General features: G+C 36.0%; 2 protein-coding genes across 11 annotated transcripts in view; one reads left to right on the forward strand and one right to left on the reverse strand.

The window, feature by feature from the left end:
• The window catches only part of LOC140666217 (uncharacterized), a 191,181-nt gene that overhangs the window by 67,003 nt on the left and 108,921 nt on the right, over positions 1 to 15,257 (forward strand). For all 6 annotated transcript variants that reach the window (XM_072893147.1, XM_072893146.1, XM_072893145.1 and 3 more), the window contains one exon: positions 9,561 to 9,635. In XM_072893147.1, the coding sequence (XP_072749248.1) occupies positions 9,594 to 9,635 (42 nt within the window). In that variant the 5' untranslated portion in view covers positions 9,561 to 9,593. The remainder of the gene's footprint in view (positions 1 to 9,560; positions 9,636 to 15,257) is intronic.
• Positions 1 to 15,257, reverse strand: part of LOC140666204 (myosin-IIIb) — a 29,173-nt gene that overhangs the window by 4,303 nt on the left and 9,613 nt on the right. For all 5 annotated transcript variants that reach the window (XM_072893127.1, XM_072893124.1, XM_072893125.1 and 2 more), the window contains exons 10-20: positions 6,017 to 6,227; positions 5,268 to 5,602; positions 4,553 to 4,834; positions 3,791 to 4,375; positions 3,104 to 3,495; positions 2,682 to 3,010; positions 1,627 to 2,133; positions 1,078 to 1,361; positions 679 to 953; positions 246 to 610; positions 38 to 145 (exon numbers count right to left, since the gene is read on the reverse strand). In XM_072893127.1, coding sequence (XP_072749228.1) covers positions 38 to 145; positions 246 to 610; positions 679 to 953; positions 1,078 to 1,361; positions 1,627 to 2,133; positions 2,682 to 3,010; positions 3,104 to 3,495; positions 3,791 to 4,375; positions 4,553 to 4,834; positions 5,268 to 5,600 — 3,460 coding nt within the window. In that variant the 5' untranslated portion in view covers positions 5,601 to 5,602; positions 6,017 to 6,227. The remainder of the gene's footprint in view (positions 1 to 37; positions 146 to 245; positions 611 to 678; positions 954 to 1,077; positions 1,362 to 1,626; positions 2,134 to 2,681; positions 3,011 to 3,103; positions 3,496 to 3,790; positions 4,376 to 4,552; positions 4,835 to 5,267; positions 5,603 to 6,016; positions 6,228 to 15,257) is intronic.

The following is a 15,257-nucleotide window of genomic DNA, read 5'->3' on the forward strand; positions in this document are numbered from 1 at the left end:
GATTATAAATGAGCAAATTGTAATATTTAATACATACGGCTTTGGATGATAATCGCGGCATCATCTTTTTTTAGATTTCTACGTACTTGTTGCTTCTCGCGATTATTGATGTCCATATTTCCCTGTGCTACGTGTTTCGCTTCATCTATAAAGGAAAATTAAAATAAACAAAGATATAAATAATTATAGAGCTATTTAGAAAACTTATTATTAAGAGATTTTTTTTTTTTTTAAATTAAACTCACTCATTATAAAATTCGTCATATTTTTCTCCTCCGCGCGTTTTTGAGTCAGCATTTCTCTTGTTCGTTTTCGAGATAACCAGCCTCGAATATGGCGTTGTAACGTTACAACCGAAACGGCGAATTGCCATTTTTGCTTCTTGAATTTGATCTTTGCGAGCCATCGTCGAACGCACGCTTGAACCATAATGATCTTTTTCAATTGTTCCTCGTATAATTTCGAGAGGAATTCAACGTGATAGTACTTTAGAAAGACTTTTGTTTTGCCCAACGCCCATCCATCCATCTTTAAGCGTATTAGAAGAAGCCGACAATTGTCCCGACTGGCAACCACGCGTTCGTCGTAGCCGAAAGCAAGGAAGCAGTACCTGTAGAGTTTATGGATTCGTATAGTTGATGAAAACATCTTACATTTTTTTTCGCAACTTAAAAGTACCTTTTGAGGAATTCGTTGAAAGGTATTCTATGGGAAAATCCATTTTGTCGTATGCGTATCGTCTCGAGAACCCCGGTGTACCTCAATTGCTTCACAACCTTGTCCTTGTCGAAGAATCGTGGACTTCGTGAATCGTTTGGCTTTATACATCGGACAAATTGAGGCGAACCGGACACCATTTTTTGCAATAGATCCATCAGAGAATATCGGAAGTATGTCGACACCGTCTGTTGAGCTCTGGATTGTGAGGCTAAGCCTCGACTAGAATAACGTTCCTACAAGATATTATTATATTGTCAATATCTTTAAACAAAAAAAAAAAAAAAAAATTGAAGAAGTATATAGTATCAGTTTAATACATACACACACACACACACACACACGCACGCACACACGTACCTTCGTGTTCTGGTTCGACTGCGATTTTCTCGAGTCATTCTCCTGTAGCGCCGAGTACAGGTTACCGGTTTTCGTGATCGGGCATTGGAACAGGAAACGAACCATGTCGTATTGCGATTGTCGTACCAGTTGAATAACCTCGGGCGGCAGGAAATTTCTGTTCTTCTCGAGGAATCCCTCGGCTTGATAGACGACACGTCCGGCGAAATGATGGATCGCGAAACAGACCGCGTCCGATTTAGGACGTACGTAGAACTTGGATTTAATGTTATTGTGGAATTTTTCTGCCGAATAGAGAAATAACAAAGTGTTTGCGATAACACTTATAAATATGTCTCTGTATATGTATATATTCATTTTTATCTATATCATTTATCTATATAGTAGCAGTTATTGCTTGAAATCGCTCAAAGTATTGTATTAAAATTAGCTTTACGAAAGAAAAGAATTGATTAAAGTATCATTATTTATTTAAAAAATTCGAGTTTTAATATGCTTGGAAAAATAATTCCAAATGCATTTGTAGAATAATGCATTTAAAATACTCACCGATCAACGATCGGTTGTTTGCTCTTGGAAACCGACTCTCCTCGTCCAGAAGCGCCAAGAGTCCCATGGGCTTGCTGAGTAACATGTCGAGAACCGGTCTGTTGTCGGAGAACTCAACGAGATCGACGGGTATTCCCTCGGCCATGTATTCCTGTTGCTCCCAAGTGAAGATATGCTGATTGAAGTAGTATTGTATCTGCTCGTTGGCGATGTTAATACAGAGCTGTTCGAACGAATTCCTGGGAAAGTTCTCGAAGCCAAAGATGTCGAGCAGCCCGATCGCCAACGGCTCGTAATTCGGCGAACGGCTGAAGCACAGCAAACAATTGATCTGGTTGACCATCCAATCGAAAAGTCGACCGTAGAGACCCTTGGCCATTGCATCGCGGGCCGCACGAGCCTCGGCCACCGTATTGTTTCGCGTAATTGTCTCGCCTCTGGTCATTACTGAGTTTGATGTCAGGGCTTCCAGGAGATCGTTTTGTTCGACGCCAAGCAGTTTCGAAACTGAAAGCGGAGCGCTTCTATTTATTGGAGCATGCAATCGACTATGGTATTCTTATATGAACACTCAAACAAATATTTTTGCTAATTTACATAGATTTCTAGATGTCTCAATTAAAATTTATCGCTACGTTTTGTATCTGTTGGAATATTGTTTGTCACGTATAGAATTTATAGCAGCAATATTCTAGCAATACCTCTAGAAAATTTAGATCCCATTGCCAAATATTAATCACAGATATAACTGTCCTTGACAATAGGCCTTAAAGATTTTCTGTCCAAATTACACTAATAGGACAGATTTAAATTCTGTCTCTGTCGTTTAAATCGATTAAGTGCAAAAAATATATGCAGTATCATAGTATTTGCTAATAATTTATCCGTTTCAGTGAATTTTTTACACCTAGAAAATTTTTGTTCAAGTTGCAGGATCATTTTTTTGAGTGAAGAATTATTAATGCGTAAATATAAGCTTTTTATCGGCTAATTCTAATTATTATCAATCGTATCAAAAAATTAATAAATATCAAAGCGATGAAAAGAAATGTTACCTCTTTGTAACGGAATAGTGTCGATGACTCTGCTCTTATTGTCGGTATTGTCTTGGCTTGCCACCTCGGCAAATTCGATGTCACCTAGATGGAGTATAGCGGCTAAAACTCGATACACCGTATCTACCTCGCTGTCTTGAAATCCGAGCACCTTGAAACCCATCTTGAGTTGCTGGAATTTGTCAATGTGCGTCTGTGACGTGTGACTGTAATGCGTGAGATATCGATGATACCTTCGAAGCGTAGAATCGAGATAAAATTCCGAGAGGCGATTGTCTGCCTCCAAGCCGTCGTACATATAATAGAAAACGTGAAAGTTTCGCTCTCCCCTGAAAAGTAGCAAAATTTTCAGTATACCTGTTGGTTAATTAAACTCTCTATTTTTTTTTTTTTTTTTTCTTTTTCCCTCTTTGAAAACGTACTCAGCTTGAGCGATCACACGTGATTGCTCCAACAGGTATACTGAGATCCGCGCACCGGTCACTTTTCCACCTTTCGTCATTGTTAAATCCAGATATTTCCCGAATCTGGAGGAATTGGCGTTTATACCGGTCGTGGCGTTTCCGAAAGCCTCCATTATAGAATTTATTTGAAGTATCCTCTCCTCGAGATTGCGATTTGGCGCTTTGCTGAGATATACTAGCTGTTTCAATAGTAAATTTGCACTTTCCGTCTTTCCGGCGCCCGATTCACCACTAATAACTATCGCCTGGTTCTGACGTTGATGGAGCAGCGCTTGATACGCGGCATCGGCGACCGCGAATATATGAGGAGGATTATCCGATCTCGCTTGACCTTTGTACCGCTTTTGCTCCTAAGTGAATACGTTACATATTATTTATTTTATTTATTAATCTAATTTTATATATATATATATATATATATATATATATATATAATTAATATTTTTTAATAATATATAATAATATAATTATATTTACGTCAAGATAAATTAGGCTACATAATGATTAATAATATATATTATTAATATTAATATTAATATTAATATATTTTTAAATAATTATTATGTCACATTATTACACAGTCTGATTTATTTCTATTTAATTATAATCATCATGTTTTTTTTTTAATATAAAAGGAATACTTACGATACCGGTGTATAAACCCAGATTAGTGAAAGGATTAACGGCAACTAAAATATCGCCGATGTATGTGTATATCTGCGTTTGCTCGTATCGATGCTGTAATTGATCGACAATAGCTTCTTCCGATAACATGTCGAGTGCCGCTAGATCGTCCATATACATCTTCTCCGGTCTCGTCTTGCGGTCCGTCTTCAATTTGCCATGTTTCGTAGTCACTTCCGGCTGTCGGTGAATTCGACCCTCCGCTCTCTGTCTACGTATCTCTTCTCTCAATTGCTCCCTAATCTTTCCCACAATCGGTTGCACGTTCGACAATAGCGGGTGCTCCTTCAATTCGCTCGCGAAAGGTCGATGCTCGAGATCCTTCACCAAGCATTCGGCTATGAAATCCGTCAGTTCCGGCGAATAGAGGTCCGGATTCTTCAAAGAGGGTGGAGGATTTCTCGGGATTTGAAAGAGCGCCCGCATGGGATGCAATTCCGACAGTGGAGGATCGCCCTCGGCTAATTCGATGGCGGTAATGCCGATTGACCAGACGTCACAGCGCGAATCGTACGAAGAGTCCAATTGCTGTTCGCAAGCTATCACCTGTTTTTTTTTTTTTTTTTTTTTTTTTTTTTACATAGTAAAAAATCGAGTTTTATATTTTTAAAAAATTTATTTTCCTCAATTGACTCGGATGTAGGTCGCTCGATTCTCGACATGCATTATTCTCAATTTATTAGAAAATTCTCACTTCCGGAATGAATGAACTCCTTAACTTACCTCTGGCGCCATCCAGTACGGTGTTCCGACAGATGTGTTTTTCCTGGCGAGAGTCGCGGCCAGATGCGAGGACACGCCGAAATCGACCAATTTGACACGCGCTTCTTCGGTGAGCAGAATGTTGTGACCTTTCACGTCACGATGCATACAGTGATTACTGTGCAGAAAGATTAGAGCTTCGACAGTCTCCTTCAAGATGTAAGCTATTTGGTCATCCGTCAGACGACTGCCACGTTTCTTGACACCCTGCACGAGATCGGTTACGGAGCCTCCGGTGCATAACTAAAACCGAAGCAATTAATTCTGTAAACACCTCTTTGGAAAATTGGCAAATTAATTTACGGAAATTATAGAAGAACGATAGATGGAATTGCTGTCAGAATAGGTGTCATTAGAAAGTACAGTATTTTCTTAATTTCTTAATTTTTTCATTTTTCTCTGAGAAGATGTTTAATGTGTGTGTTTAATAGTGAATAGTAACTTATGGAAAGCATGCTCTGACATTTATTACAACTAATGACACAAGTAATAATAAAAGTCTTGGACTTATAGAAAGTACGGTGTGGTATTTATTACAACTAATGGCACTAAAGCAATAAAGCCTTCTAGATAATAATAATTTTACATCTTTAGTTATTTTTATCAGAAAATTTATACAATTTCACGTTTCTTTTGCTGTAGATTTGTTTTAATTCGTTTAATTTAATGACGATACCTCCATCACGAACCATAATTGATCCTCTTCCTGACCAGGCTTCGCACGTTTTAGAAACAAACCGTGGAAGAGAGGAATGTTCGGGTGTAGACTAAGATCTCTCAGTACTAGATATTCTTCCTCGATTTCTTCGATATTGTCGGCGACATTCTCCAATATTTTCACGGCTACCTTGTTGCCAGTTTCTTTGTCGTAAGCGGCATACACTTCGCCGTATGTACCCTCACCGATCAATTCTTCCAATCGAAAACGCTCGCCAGGATCCGGTATCACGTCGAAATTGACGTGTTGACTGAGGCCGTGATACGCCATGTTGGTCCCACCTCCGGTCATCTCTGTACATAATCGATGTTAAATCGTTCGAATCAGGGTCTAACGAGATTATTAGGCGAGAACTAGCAAAGAGAATAATAGCGTCGATCGAATATATTGTCTGATTCGCTTTCGCTTCTTTCACTTTTAATTATTAAAAATTATAACGTCAAAATGTTGATTAAGGTAAGTTTAAGATAAGTAAAACTCATTTGTTTTTAAAATTTAATTCTTAATAGGGGACAACAATATTTAGAATATCTTGAGGGTATTTGTTACTTTGAAGATTAATTATGCGACGACGTCTGTATTTATCTCTTTTCATTAAGCACTTTTTGCGAAAGATATACGTTAAAGTACATTGGAGAAAGTTTTATCGTAATGATACACCGTCAGTGATACTTGTACAGCATTTATCAAAGTAATTTTATACTAACCGGTTTCTGTTCTCTATATGTTTTTCTCGTTCCTCGAAAGTTTGAAAACTCAAAAATCTCGATACTTTATTCGAAGGGAGATCTGAACGTTGTTAGTTTGACCAACTGCGACACACTGCCAGAAGCGTTCGTTTTCCAACTGGATACCCGTTAACTCCTTAATAGTATTAGACTCTGGTTAGACCGGCGCACTTGTGTCTCGTTTCAGAATCTGCCGAGAAAAATACACCCCGTTTAACTTAAGCTTTCCTCCGTAAGACTTTTTGTATAATATACATCGAAGAAGAAATACTAATCATGAAAAATGTTAAACAGCACGTTCGTGTTATATGAACGTCAATTTGCGGGAATGCGTAAAAAACTACACTCAAAAAAATGATCTTACAAATTGACAACTTACAAAAATTTTCTAAGTGTAAAAAATTCACTGAAAATTCACAGATAAATTATTAGTTAAATACTGTGATACCGCATATATTTTGCACTTGATCAATTTAAATGACAGAGACAGAATTTATGGGATCTAAATTTTCTAGGAGGTATTGCTAGAATATTGCTGCTATAAATTCTATACGTGATAAACAATATTCCAACAGATACAAAAAGTAGCGATCAATTTTAATTGAGACATCTAGAAATCTATCTACATTAGCAAAATATTTTTTTTTGAGTGTAAGAAAAAATATCAAATTCTATTTTAACACACGTTCATTTTTATCAATTTATTTTAGACATTACAATTTTCTTTTTATTGTTAACAAAGTTTATAAATTTTGTTAATTAGAAATTAAATTACATCCTGACATTTTCGATACATCATATGTTGAGCATTTCGTTTCACATCGTGAAACAAATATTGTTTGAGATTTGGCTGTCCCATTTTTATTACGTACATATTTTATCGGATCATTTCTTTTGCCATCGATTGGTTTAATTTTTTTTTTTTTTTTTTTTTTTTACAATGAGATCACATTTCGAATAACGTCGATTTTAATGATGGAAGTCCTACCAAATTGTATGAAGCCATATAAAGGTCGAAACTTAGCTGTGGCTTCAGGCAATATTTCGTTACTTTAAATTGGATGTGTTATATGATTAAATGGCAAATATAGATAATAATTAAAAGTGCCATAAACTCTATACTTCCCCTTCACTTTCTCCCAGACTCTTTCAATTTCATAGTAGGCTAGATTAGATAGGGATTATCTTTTTTAGGCACGACGTTTTTGACAATGTGATAAGTGGAATCTATTCAGAGACTTTCTCGATTACTCTGTAAAAAACCGATTTTACTCGATGCTTGTTCGTGCGTATCGGCGAAAAGATTTCTCTCAAAGTACTTCGCAGCCCGCCTTACTAATTTTCGATGCGCTTAATTTCACTAGATATGTAGATTGCATTCGTAGCGTGACTAGCTAGCAAGAATGCGTCTTAATTAAAGATTCAATATCGGACGTTAAACTACGTTTTTGCTACAATTTTAATTAGTTATAGTAATTATAAATGAGATTGCCAATAAGTGATTAATGATTGTGCGTACATGCGTGCGTATTTGATAAATGAGAAATATAATTGAAAGTACGTTATTTTGAAGTACGAAAAATTCTTGCGATAAAAGGATTAAAATCTAAAGAATATTTTAAATAATAATCAAGTGTTACACGCGTACACGTATATACATACACACATTTAAGTAACGCATCTTGTGTTTCTCTTTTTTGAGAACTGTTTAGCGTACGAAATTATATATGCTAAATATATGTGTTTGTGTGTGTGTGTGTGTGTGTGTGTATAATTACTCGGTAAAATGATGGGAATCGTGTCAATGGCATATTTATTAATTGTTTGCACGTGCGTGAATCGTACATGTATGTAATTATACAATTGCACTGGAACTTTGTGAGATAAATACGTATACCGTAACAACGGTTTACACGCAAAAGTTGATGCTCGTGGAAACTCGTTCATGTTCCTCGCACTAAAAATAATACGCGCAACCGCAAACACGCGTTTATCGCGTTAAGGAACATGATATATCGAACGGATCGTGCAAATTAATAAGGCTATCTTCCGCATCACTGATTATTATGATGATCGGGAAATTTCAATTTATTAAATTGAATAATAATCAGCGATGTTCTTTAAAATAGAATAATAAGTAAGTAACAGTCTTGTTAGAAGAGATAGCTCTTGTCTTTAATATCTTATCGCTAATACAGAAAATTATTAAACAATAGGCGATATGATGAACTGTAATGGAAAAGTATGATGTCGTAGATGGTAACGTTTAAAGCGAAAGTAGTGAAATTTAATAGTTATCTCGGATATTGCCAATAATTATTATTTCCTCAACTAAATTATTCTTCAAAGTGATGCTTTAACGTAAAAAAAAAAAAAAAAAATTTGATAAAACAATTTAGTCATTTGCGGAAGATTTAATATTTCTATTTTTATTATGAGATTTATATTTATATTGTTGAAAATTTAATTAAATTAAATTATATAGTATATTATTCATGATGATTTAGTAATTTACTGTATCGCGTAAATAATTTGTCTCTCAAACATCAAATATCCTAAGATCCTATCATCATTTCTACAAAATTTGTTTCTAAAAAAATCAAACTTATCTCTATTTTCTCGCAGAAGAAAGAATAAGAAAATAATATTTAAAGGATAAAATTTATTTAGTCATGCTGGCAGTTGTGATCAGTTTATGGGGTATGGCTCGTTCTTCAATAGCGTTTCTTCATCTATCTATTTCACAGATCGATACTCTCTGCTGCAGACATTTCACTGCAATTTCTGCGAAAGCATTGTCTTTACGATCGTAAAAGATGATTATTGTCCATGAAGATCGTCCAAGATCGTCGAGACATTTCACCGCGGAAACATACGGTCGCGTTCAATTTTACGGTTCGATACCTTCGACACAGGTATCAATTGTACAGTAATAAGCAATCACGTATGCCCTCGATCACGTGTTCGCCACAAGTATTAGAGCGAGGAAACCCGACATGAAATTAGTTTAAGGGTTCACCTACAAAGTAATGTCCTACTACTGCCGTGGACATTATTTGATGCTAGAATCACGATTTTTTTGTGTCGTCTGTGTGAAAATTTATTATCGCAATAATTATTTGCTTCGATTACTTTATTGTATATTCTGTTAAATTCGGCTGATGATTTGAATACGTCAATCGCGACGATACATATTTAAATTTTTTGTAAAAATAACAATTTTTGTGAATATATATACGTGCGATATTGATAAGATTATCGTCGAATAGGAAAGAAACTTACCATGTTGTAGTAATTTAACGCGGAACGCGATCTGCGAGTGGAAAAGCGTAACAATCTTTTATTATTATGTCTCTGGGATGCTTCGCGATTATGATACGTTTATCTCCGCTGAAATAATTATTCGAAAGTAAAAAGTGTCGTGCAGATAACATCTTTTGCGTTGCGATTTGTATATCGCGATATCAATTTCTTTGTCGAGTCTGTGTTTTCACTCTACAAGTTACCTGTTATTATGTTTCAGATTATTATACGGAGAAAAAAATACTAAACGATTATGATGTTCCTCGCACGAGGATTCATCGGCCGTCAACTTTCGGTAAGAACCTTATAATGTTTGTATAAAAAAAATTTAAAAATAAGATAAGGAAACATGAAAGACGTTGAGAATATTTGAAGAGTTCAATATTTGCAGTTCTGTCCTTGGTGATTTGTATTAATATTTTGAAATTGTAAAAGGTAGAAAAGAGAAACAAATTAAGAGAGAGAGAGAGAGAGAGAGAAAAAGAGGGAGACGAATTTTTACTCACGCCATAATTTCGCGCAGGTTTGCTTTTAACACGGTCGTATGTCAAACTGTTGGGTGCGCAAAAGGACGGGAGCTTTTCCCGATTATAGTACATACGCAGTTGGAGCTGCGGTTCCGCTGGTTTAATCCTCTCAGCGTGACGATGTAACGGTACAATGCGTGCCATCAATGACTACACGCTACGCTCCTGCGTATAATGTTGAACGCAGGGCAACGCCGGGAATGCCGCGTGAAAACAGCGCTCCGGTACGCGTATGTTAATTGTATGGAATAAAATAGAGAGATGCGAGATATCATGGAAATCGCGATGGAGTGCGGGAGTGTGTAGTAGGTTCGCGAAAAGTGTGGCAATCGTGTGTTTCGAATCCCCCGGAGAGAAGAGGAACACGATTTCGGTCAGATTTTCTGCTACGAAATCTGTGTGTTTGGGTTAAAAAATTCATAAATGTATAAATAAATAATGTATTATGTCTATTAAGAACACACATTGATTTGGTATTCCTTCATGCAATGACTGCATAGAAAGTAAACGGGCGCATATAGTCATGCAAGAACTTGTGGGCTTTCAGCTTTCGATTCGATGAGTTATCGTTGCGAGACGAGAAACTCGATCGTTCGGTCGCAATTTTTTTGCAGGGACAAATCGCGAAACATCTCGCTTAATCCGCGGGACTTTACCGTTTCCGTAAAAGTCTGCACTGAAAAAAATATTGTGCTAATGTAGATAGGTTTCTGGATGTCTCAGTTAAAATTTATCGCTACCTTTTGTATCTGTTGGAATATCGTTTGTCACGTATAGAATTTATAGCAGCAATAATCTAGCAATACGTCTAGAAAATTTTATATCCCATTGCCAAATATTAATTACTAAATATAATTGTTCTTGACAATAGGCCTTAAAGATAGGCATCACGGACAAATTTTCTGTCTAAACTTACACTAATAGGACAGATATAAATTCTGTCTCTGTCATTTAAATTGATCAAGTGCAAAATATATGCGGTATCACAGTATTTAACTAATAATTTATCTGTTTCAGTTAATTTTCTTACACCTAGAAAATTTATGTTCAGCTTGCAACATCATTTTTTTGAGTGTGGAATTTGACGACTTTGTCTCGATGATCTTTCGCAATATCGAATGTCGGAACGTTTCTCGACTTTGAGAATGCGGCGAAAATATTTCGGGGGGGGACCAATTTCTCGACATCATTTATTCGAAAAGTTAACTTAAGAAATGCAAATTGTTTTTTTGTTCGGTTTGCATAGAAATTAGATCGTTTAATACAACTTATAGTACTTATTCAACGAGCCATTGCCGGGAAAATCTTCCAAAGGAGGTGAATGGTAAGATAGATGAGCGCAGTTTCTTTTAACGATCGAAATTTTCAAACGAACCACGAAGTATCCGCTCTATTAACTATGTGCGCGCGCGAGTGTCCGTCATTGTCGAAACCACTGTAAGAAAATCAAATTGCAAAAAAGTTCGCGACGAAATGTTTTTGCGTCACAAAAGACGAGACGTTGTGTAACACGATATATGGCAAGCCGTGCCATGTAGTCGCCGCCTTTTTAATAAGCCAAACACGGTACGTGTAATCCAGCTTCTTTGTATGTAAATGAAGTTGCAGTATTTACGACACAAAGCTGCGCTGCCTACGTACATAGGAATCTTGCCTGAAAGAAAAGGTACATGCAACATCAAGAAGTACGAGTACACGAAAGTATAATCGATATTTAAGTGCTTCTCTCTCTCGCAAGCGCTAGAATATAAAAAGAAAGACAAATTTATTCTTTATCGACATTGTCACCCGACGATATTGCTATTATTTATCAGTTACATTCGTGGTCTCTTTTGATTGTATCAGGCAGGAAGCAAGACGTGTGTTTTATTTCGTTCTACCATATGTGTACATCGCGTGAGAATGAAGATAATTGCGGTAGAAAGAGAAAAAGAGAGACATATATATATACATTTTATTTGGAGCGAGATGTATGTATCTTGTAAAGTGAGCTCGGGAAAAGTATGTAAGTTGTTCTTATTGTGTGTTAGAGGTTTCAAAGTTGATTGTCAGAATTTTCATCGTATCATGGATTTTATATTTAATCATATAATAATTATTTTTCTTTCTCCATAAAAAATAAAGTTTAAAAGAAGGATTATTCATTGTATGCGAGGCATAATTCTCATGCGACATAGATGGACTTTTGCGATGACGTATCTCGGTTGGCACTTGTTGTACCGTAAACGATCGCGTGCCATTCATATCATTTTGGCGCCACGACACGCTAAAAGCTGACTCTCGCTTGGCACACTATGAGGTATATTAAAACAATCAGCGACAAGGAAAAGGACGTTTCCGTCGTGGAAAAAGCGGCAAGTCGTCGAGAGAGACGAAAAGGTAATTAGTTTTAGAAGAAAGTCAAACGCGACAATCACGTGGACGGCGGCCGTCAAGAAGATTCAGAGCCGAACGCTCACGTCACAGATTATTGGCTTTATTTTCTTTTCCCACTTTATTCTCTCCTTCTTTTATCTTTTATCTTATTGTTAGATTAGCGTGTCGTTATTCTTCTTGAAAATCTCGGATTTCTAATTGATGCGGCGACATTGGAAACATGAGTTTTAACGGTTTCGCCAATATAAATGCAAAGTTTTATTTACATTTTACATAGAAAAATAACTATATTTTTTTTCTATGTAAATTTTTTCGTCTGCGACACGCAAATTTAAGAATTACCAAGATATTTTTCCTAACTAAGAAATGTTAATACTTTGTATTTTTTATTTTTCGAATTCTTTTGATTTATCGTGACATACTTTTTGCGTAATATGTTGAACTCTCGCAATTACGAGATTATTTTTGTCGAGATTCCGGCAGCGAAATCGATCTTGTCGAGGAAATGGAAATGCACTTCCCGAGTGCAGCGGTGCGCGAGAAAAATAGTCATGTAACAGTATCCGCTGTTACATTGTACCGTACTGACTCTATTATTTTTACGATGCGTCTGTACTCCTTTTCTCTCTCTTTTTCTCTCTTGTAATACACGTAGGGAAAGTAACAAAATATCTCACACGGAAGTTTGCGTGGAATTGAAATATGAACATCCATTAAAGTAAAAATTAATAAGAGAAAATTAAAAAATAAAAAAAATCGATGACAAGGACGAGGGAAATGAGACACGAGGATGACACTGAGAGTGATTATTCCTCATATAATTATCTGACGAAATCGTTTCCTACTGTTAAAATCATCAAATCACGTTCCTTTCCATACTTTCTCTAACGCAATCATTTCCTTGCAATTGTAATAAACGTTTCATACATTTTTTCCCTATGATGCATCCCATGTCATAATATCGGAAAACCGTCTCGTACGTCGATCATGTAAATTTTGAAATTATTGCGTCAAGAAGACAAACAACAACAAAATTTCATCGATATTCGTTGGTATAAAACCTGATTAATTAAACCTTTTTTAGAAGCTTTTGAAAATTAATCAATATTATGCGCTTTTACCATATACATTATATATGTTTATCTTTCTTTTTTTTATGATAATCAAGATGATTATAAGATTGCAAGTAATATAAACCGAGACGTGCGAGCAGATTTAATTTTCCGAATATTAAATTATCTCTACTAACGGAATAGAAAAATAATAATTATATACAGATTTCATATATATATATATACACATGATAATGATTACAGACTAGAGGTACATACTAGGAAGATATTGCTTCCTCGAAAGTTGTTCACATAACTCGCATGTAACAGATATTTGATTAGCCGTGTTACAGGCGTGCAGATGTGTTTGGTAAAGTACGCGCTTCGCTCGGTTCATTTAATTATCTGTCTGCTCCACAATCTTGATTATATGCGTACAATTTCGCGGATGTGCGGCAGAAAGTTTTCGCGACGACACTTTGCTGAACTCTAATAATTAAACTGATCGAACTATAATGAGCGCCATTTAAACGACGTACTTACATATCGAGACACTCAAAAAAATAATCTTGCAACTTGAACCAAAATTTTCCAGGTGTAAAAAATTCATTGAAACAGATAAATTATTAGCAGACACTGTGATACCGCAAATATTTTGCACTTAATCGATTTAAATGACAGAGACAGAATTTATGGGATCTAAATTTTCTAGAGGTATTGCTGCTATAAGTTCTATACGCGGCAAACAATATTCCAACAGATACTAAACGTAGCGCTAAAATTTTAATTGAGACATCTAGAAATCTATCTACATTAGCAAAATATTTTTTTCAGTGGATCGAGATACGTTCCATTAAAATTGCACATGATTGGAATAAGGCTCTAAAATAAACATAGCCTCAGGTTTGAAGAATCACGTAAAAAACGCGGGGGAACAGTAGCGCAGACTGATCAGCAGACGAACAAGGAATGTATGTTGTTCTCCGCACACTCCGGGTATGTGACGGAAGATTGCCTCTCGTGATTCATGGGACTCGCGTGACCAACGTTCGTATAACTGGTTCTCTCTCTCTCTCTCTCTCCCATCGGTTATATTACCATCTCTCTGCAGTATATATATCGGCGGCATGCCTATATACGGCAACTTGCCGAGAAAGTTTTCGGCATCGGTACGATGCCCTTCGAGCGATCGTACGTTCCGAAAAAGTGTGTCCATGACCTGCCTTCCTTGCGTGTCGAGTTCAAGGTGCGATGCTCGGCATACGCCCCGTTTAGAGGACACTCCCGTAAAGAGGACACTCGATTTCTCCGAATTTGCAACTCACCGTTCCCGATGAATAAGCAGCAGCAACAAGTACGAAACAAGTTCAAGTGTTTTTTGTGGTCTCGTAAATCGCCCGTTGTCTTATCGTTGAGATAATTTCTTTTTATGATTCATCATTATTAGTCATTATTATACCGATGAAAATGATGACAATTTGTAACGTTGCCCTTCTCTGATAAGATTCGGAAGCGATAAAATTTTTTCCATTGGATATAAAGTTGATATCATCCGAGTTGCGTTATAATTGCAAATAATACATTTTAAAATATATGTTAATATAATATAATTTTTGGCAATGTATTAATATTTTTTTATACAATTTTTAAAATAGTGTTAGAAAACAATTTTTTTGCATATTATTTGATACAGAATATTTAAATATTATCGGGTATCGTTTAAATTGTTATATTAAACGTAAAGTAAGACGGATCGAATAGTACAGAAAAAATATACTCATGCATAATTCAGCAGCGATCGCGCGTAGTATGTGAATTGCGATATAATTAGCGTTATTGAAAATAGACGATGTACATGCTGATGCGAGATAATTAGTAGCCTAAGTAGCATGATTTTTTTTAAATTTAATAACCAGTGCTTATTTACATGACATGCATGTTCGTTGTTTATGATCGTTGTTT

The sequence above is a fragment of the Anoplolepis gracilipes genome, chromosome 5 (assembly GCF_047496725.1).
Source record: "Anoplolepis gracilipes chromosome 5, ASM4749672v1, whole genome shotgun sequence".
NCBI classification, from domain to species: domain Eukaryota; kingdom Metazoa; phylum Arthropoda; class Insecta; order Hymenoptera; family Formicidae; genus Anoplolepis; species Anoplolepis gracilipes.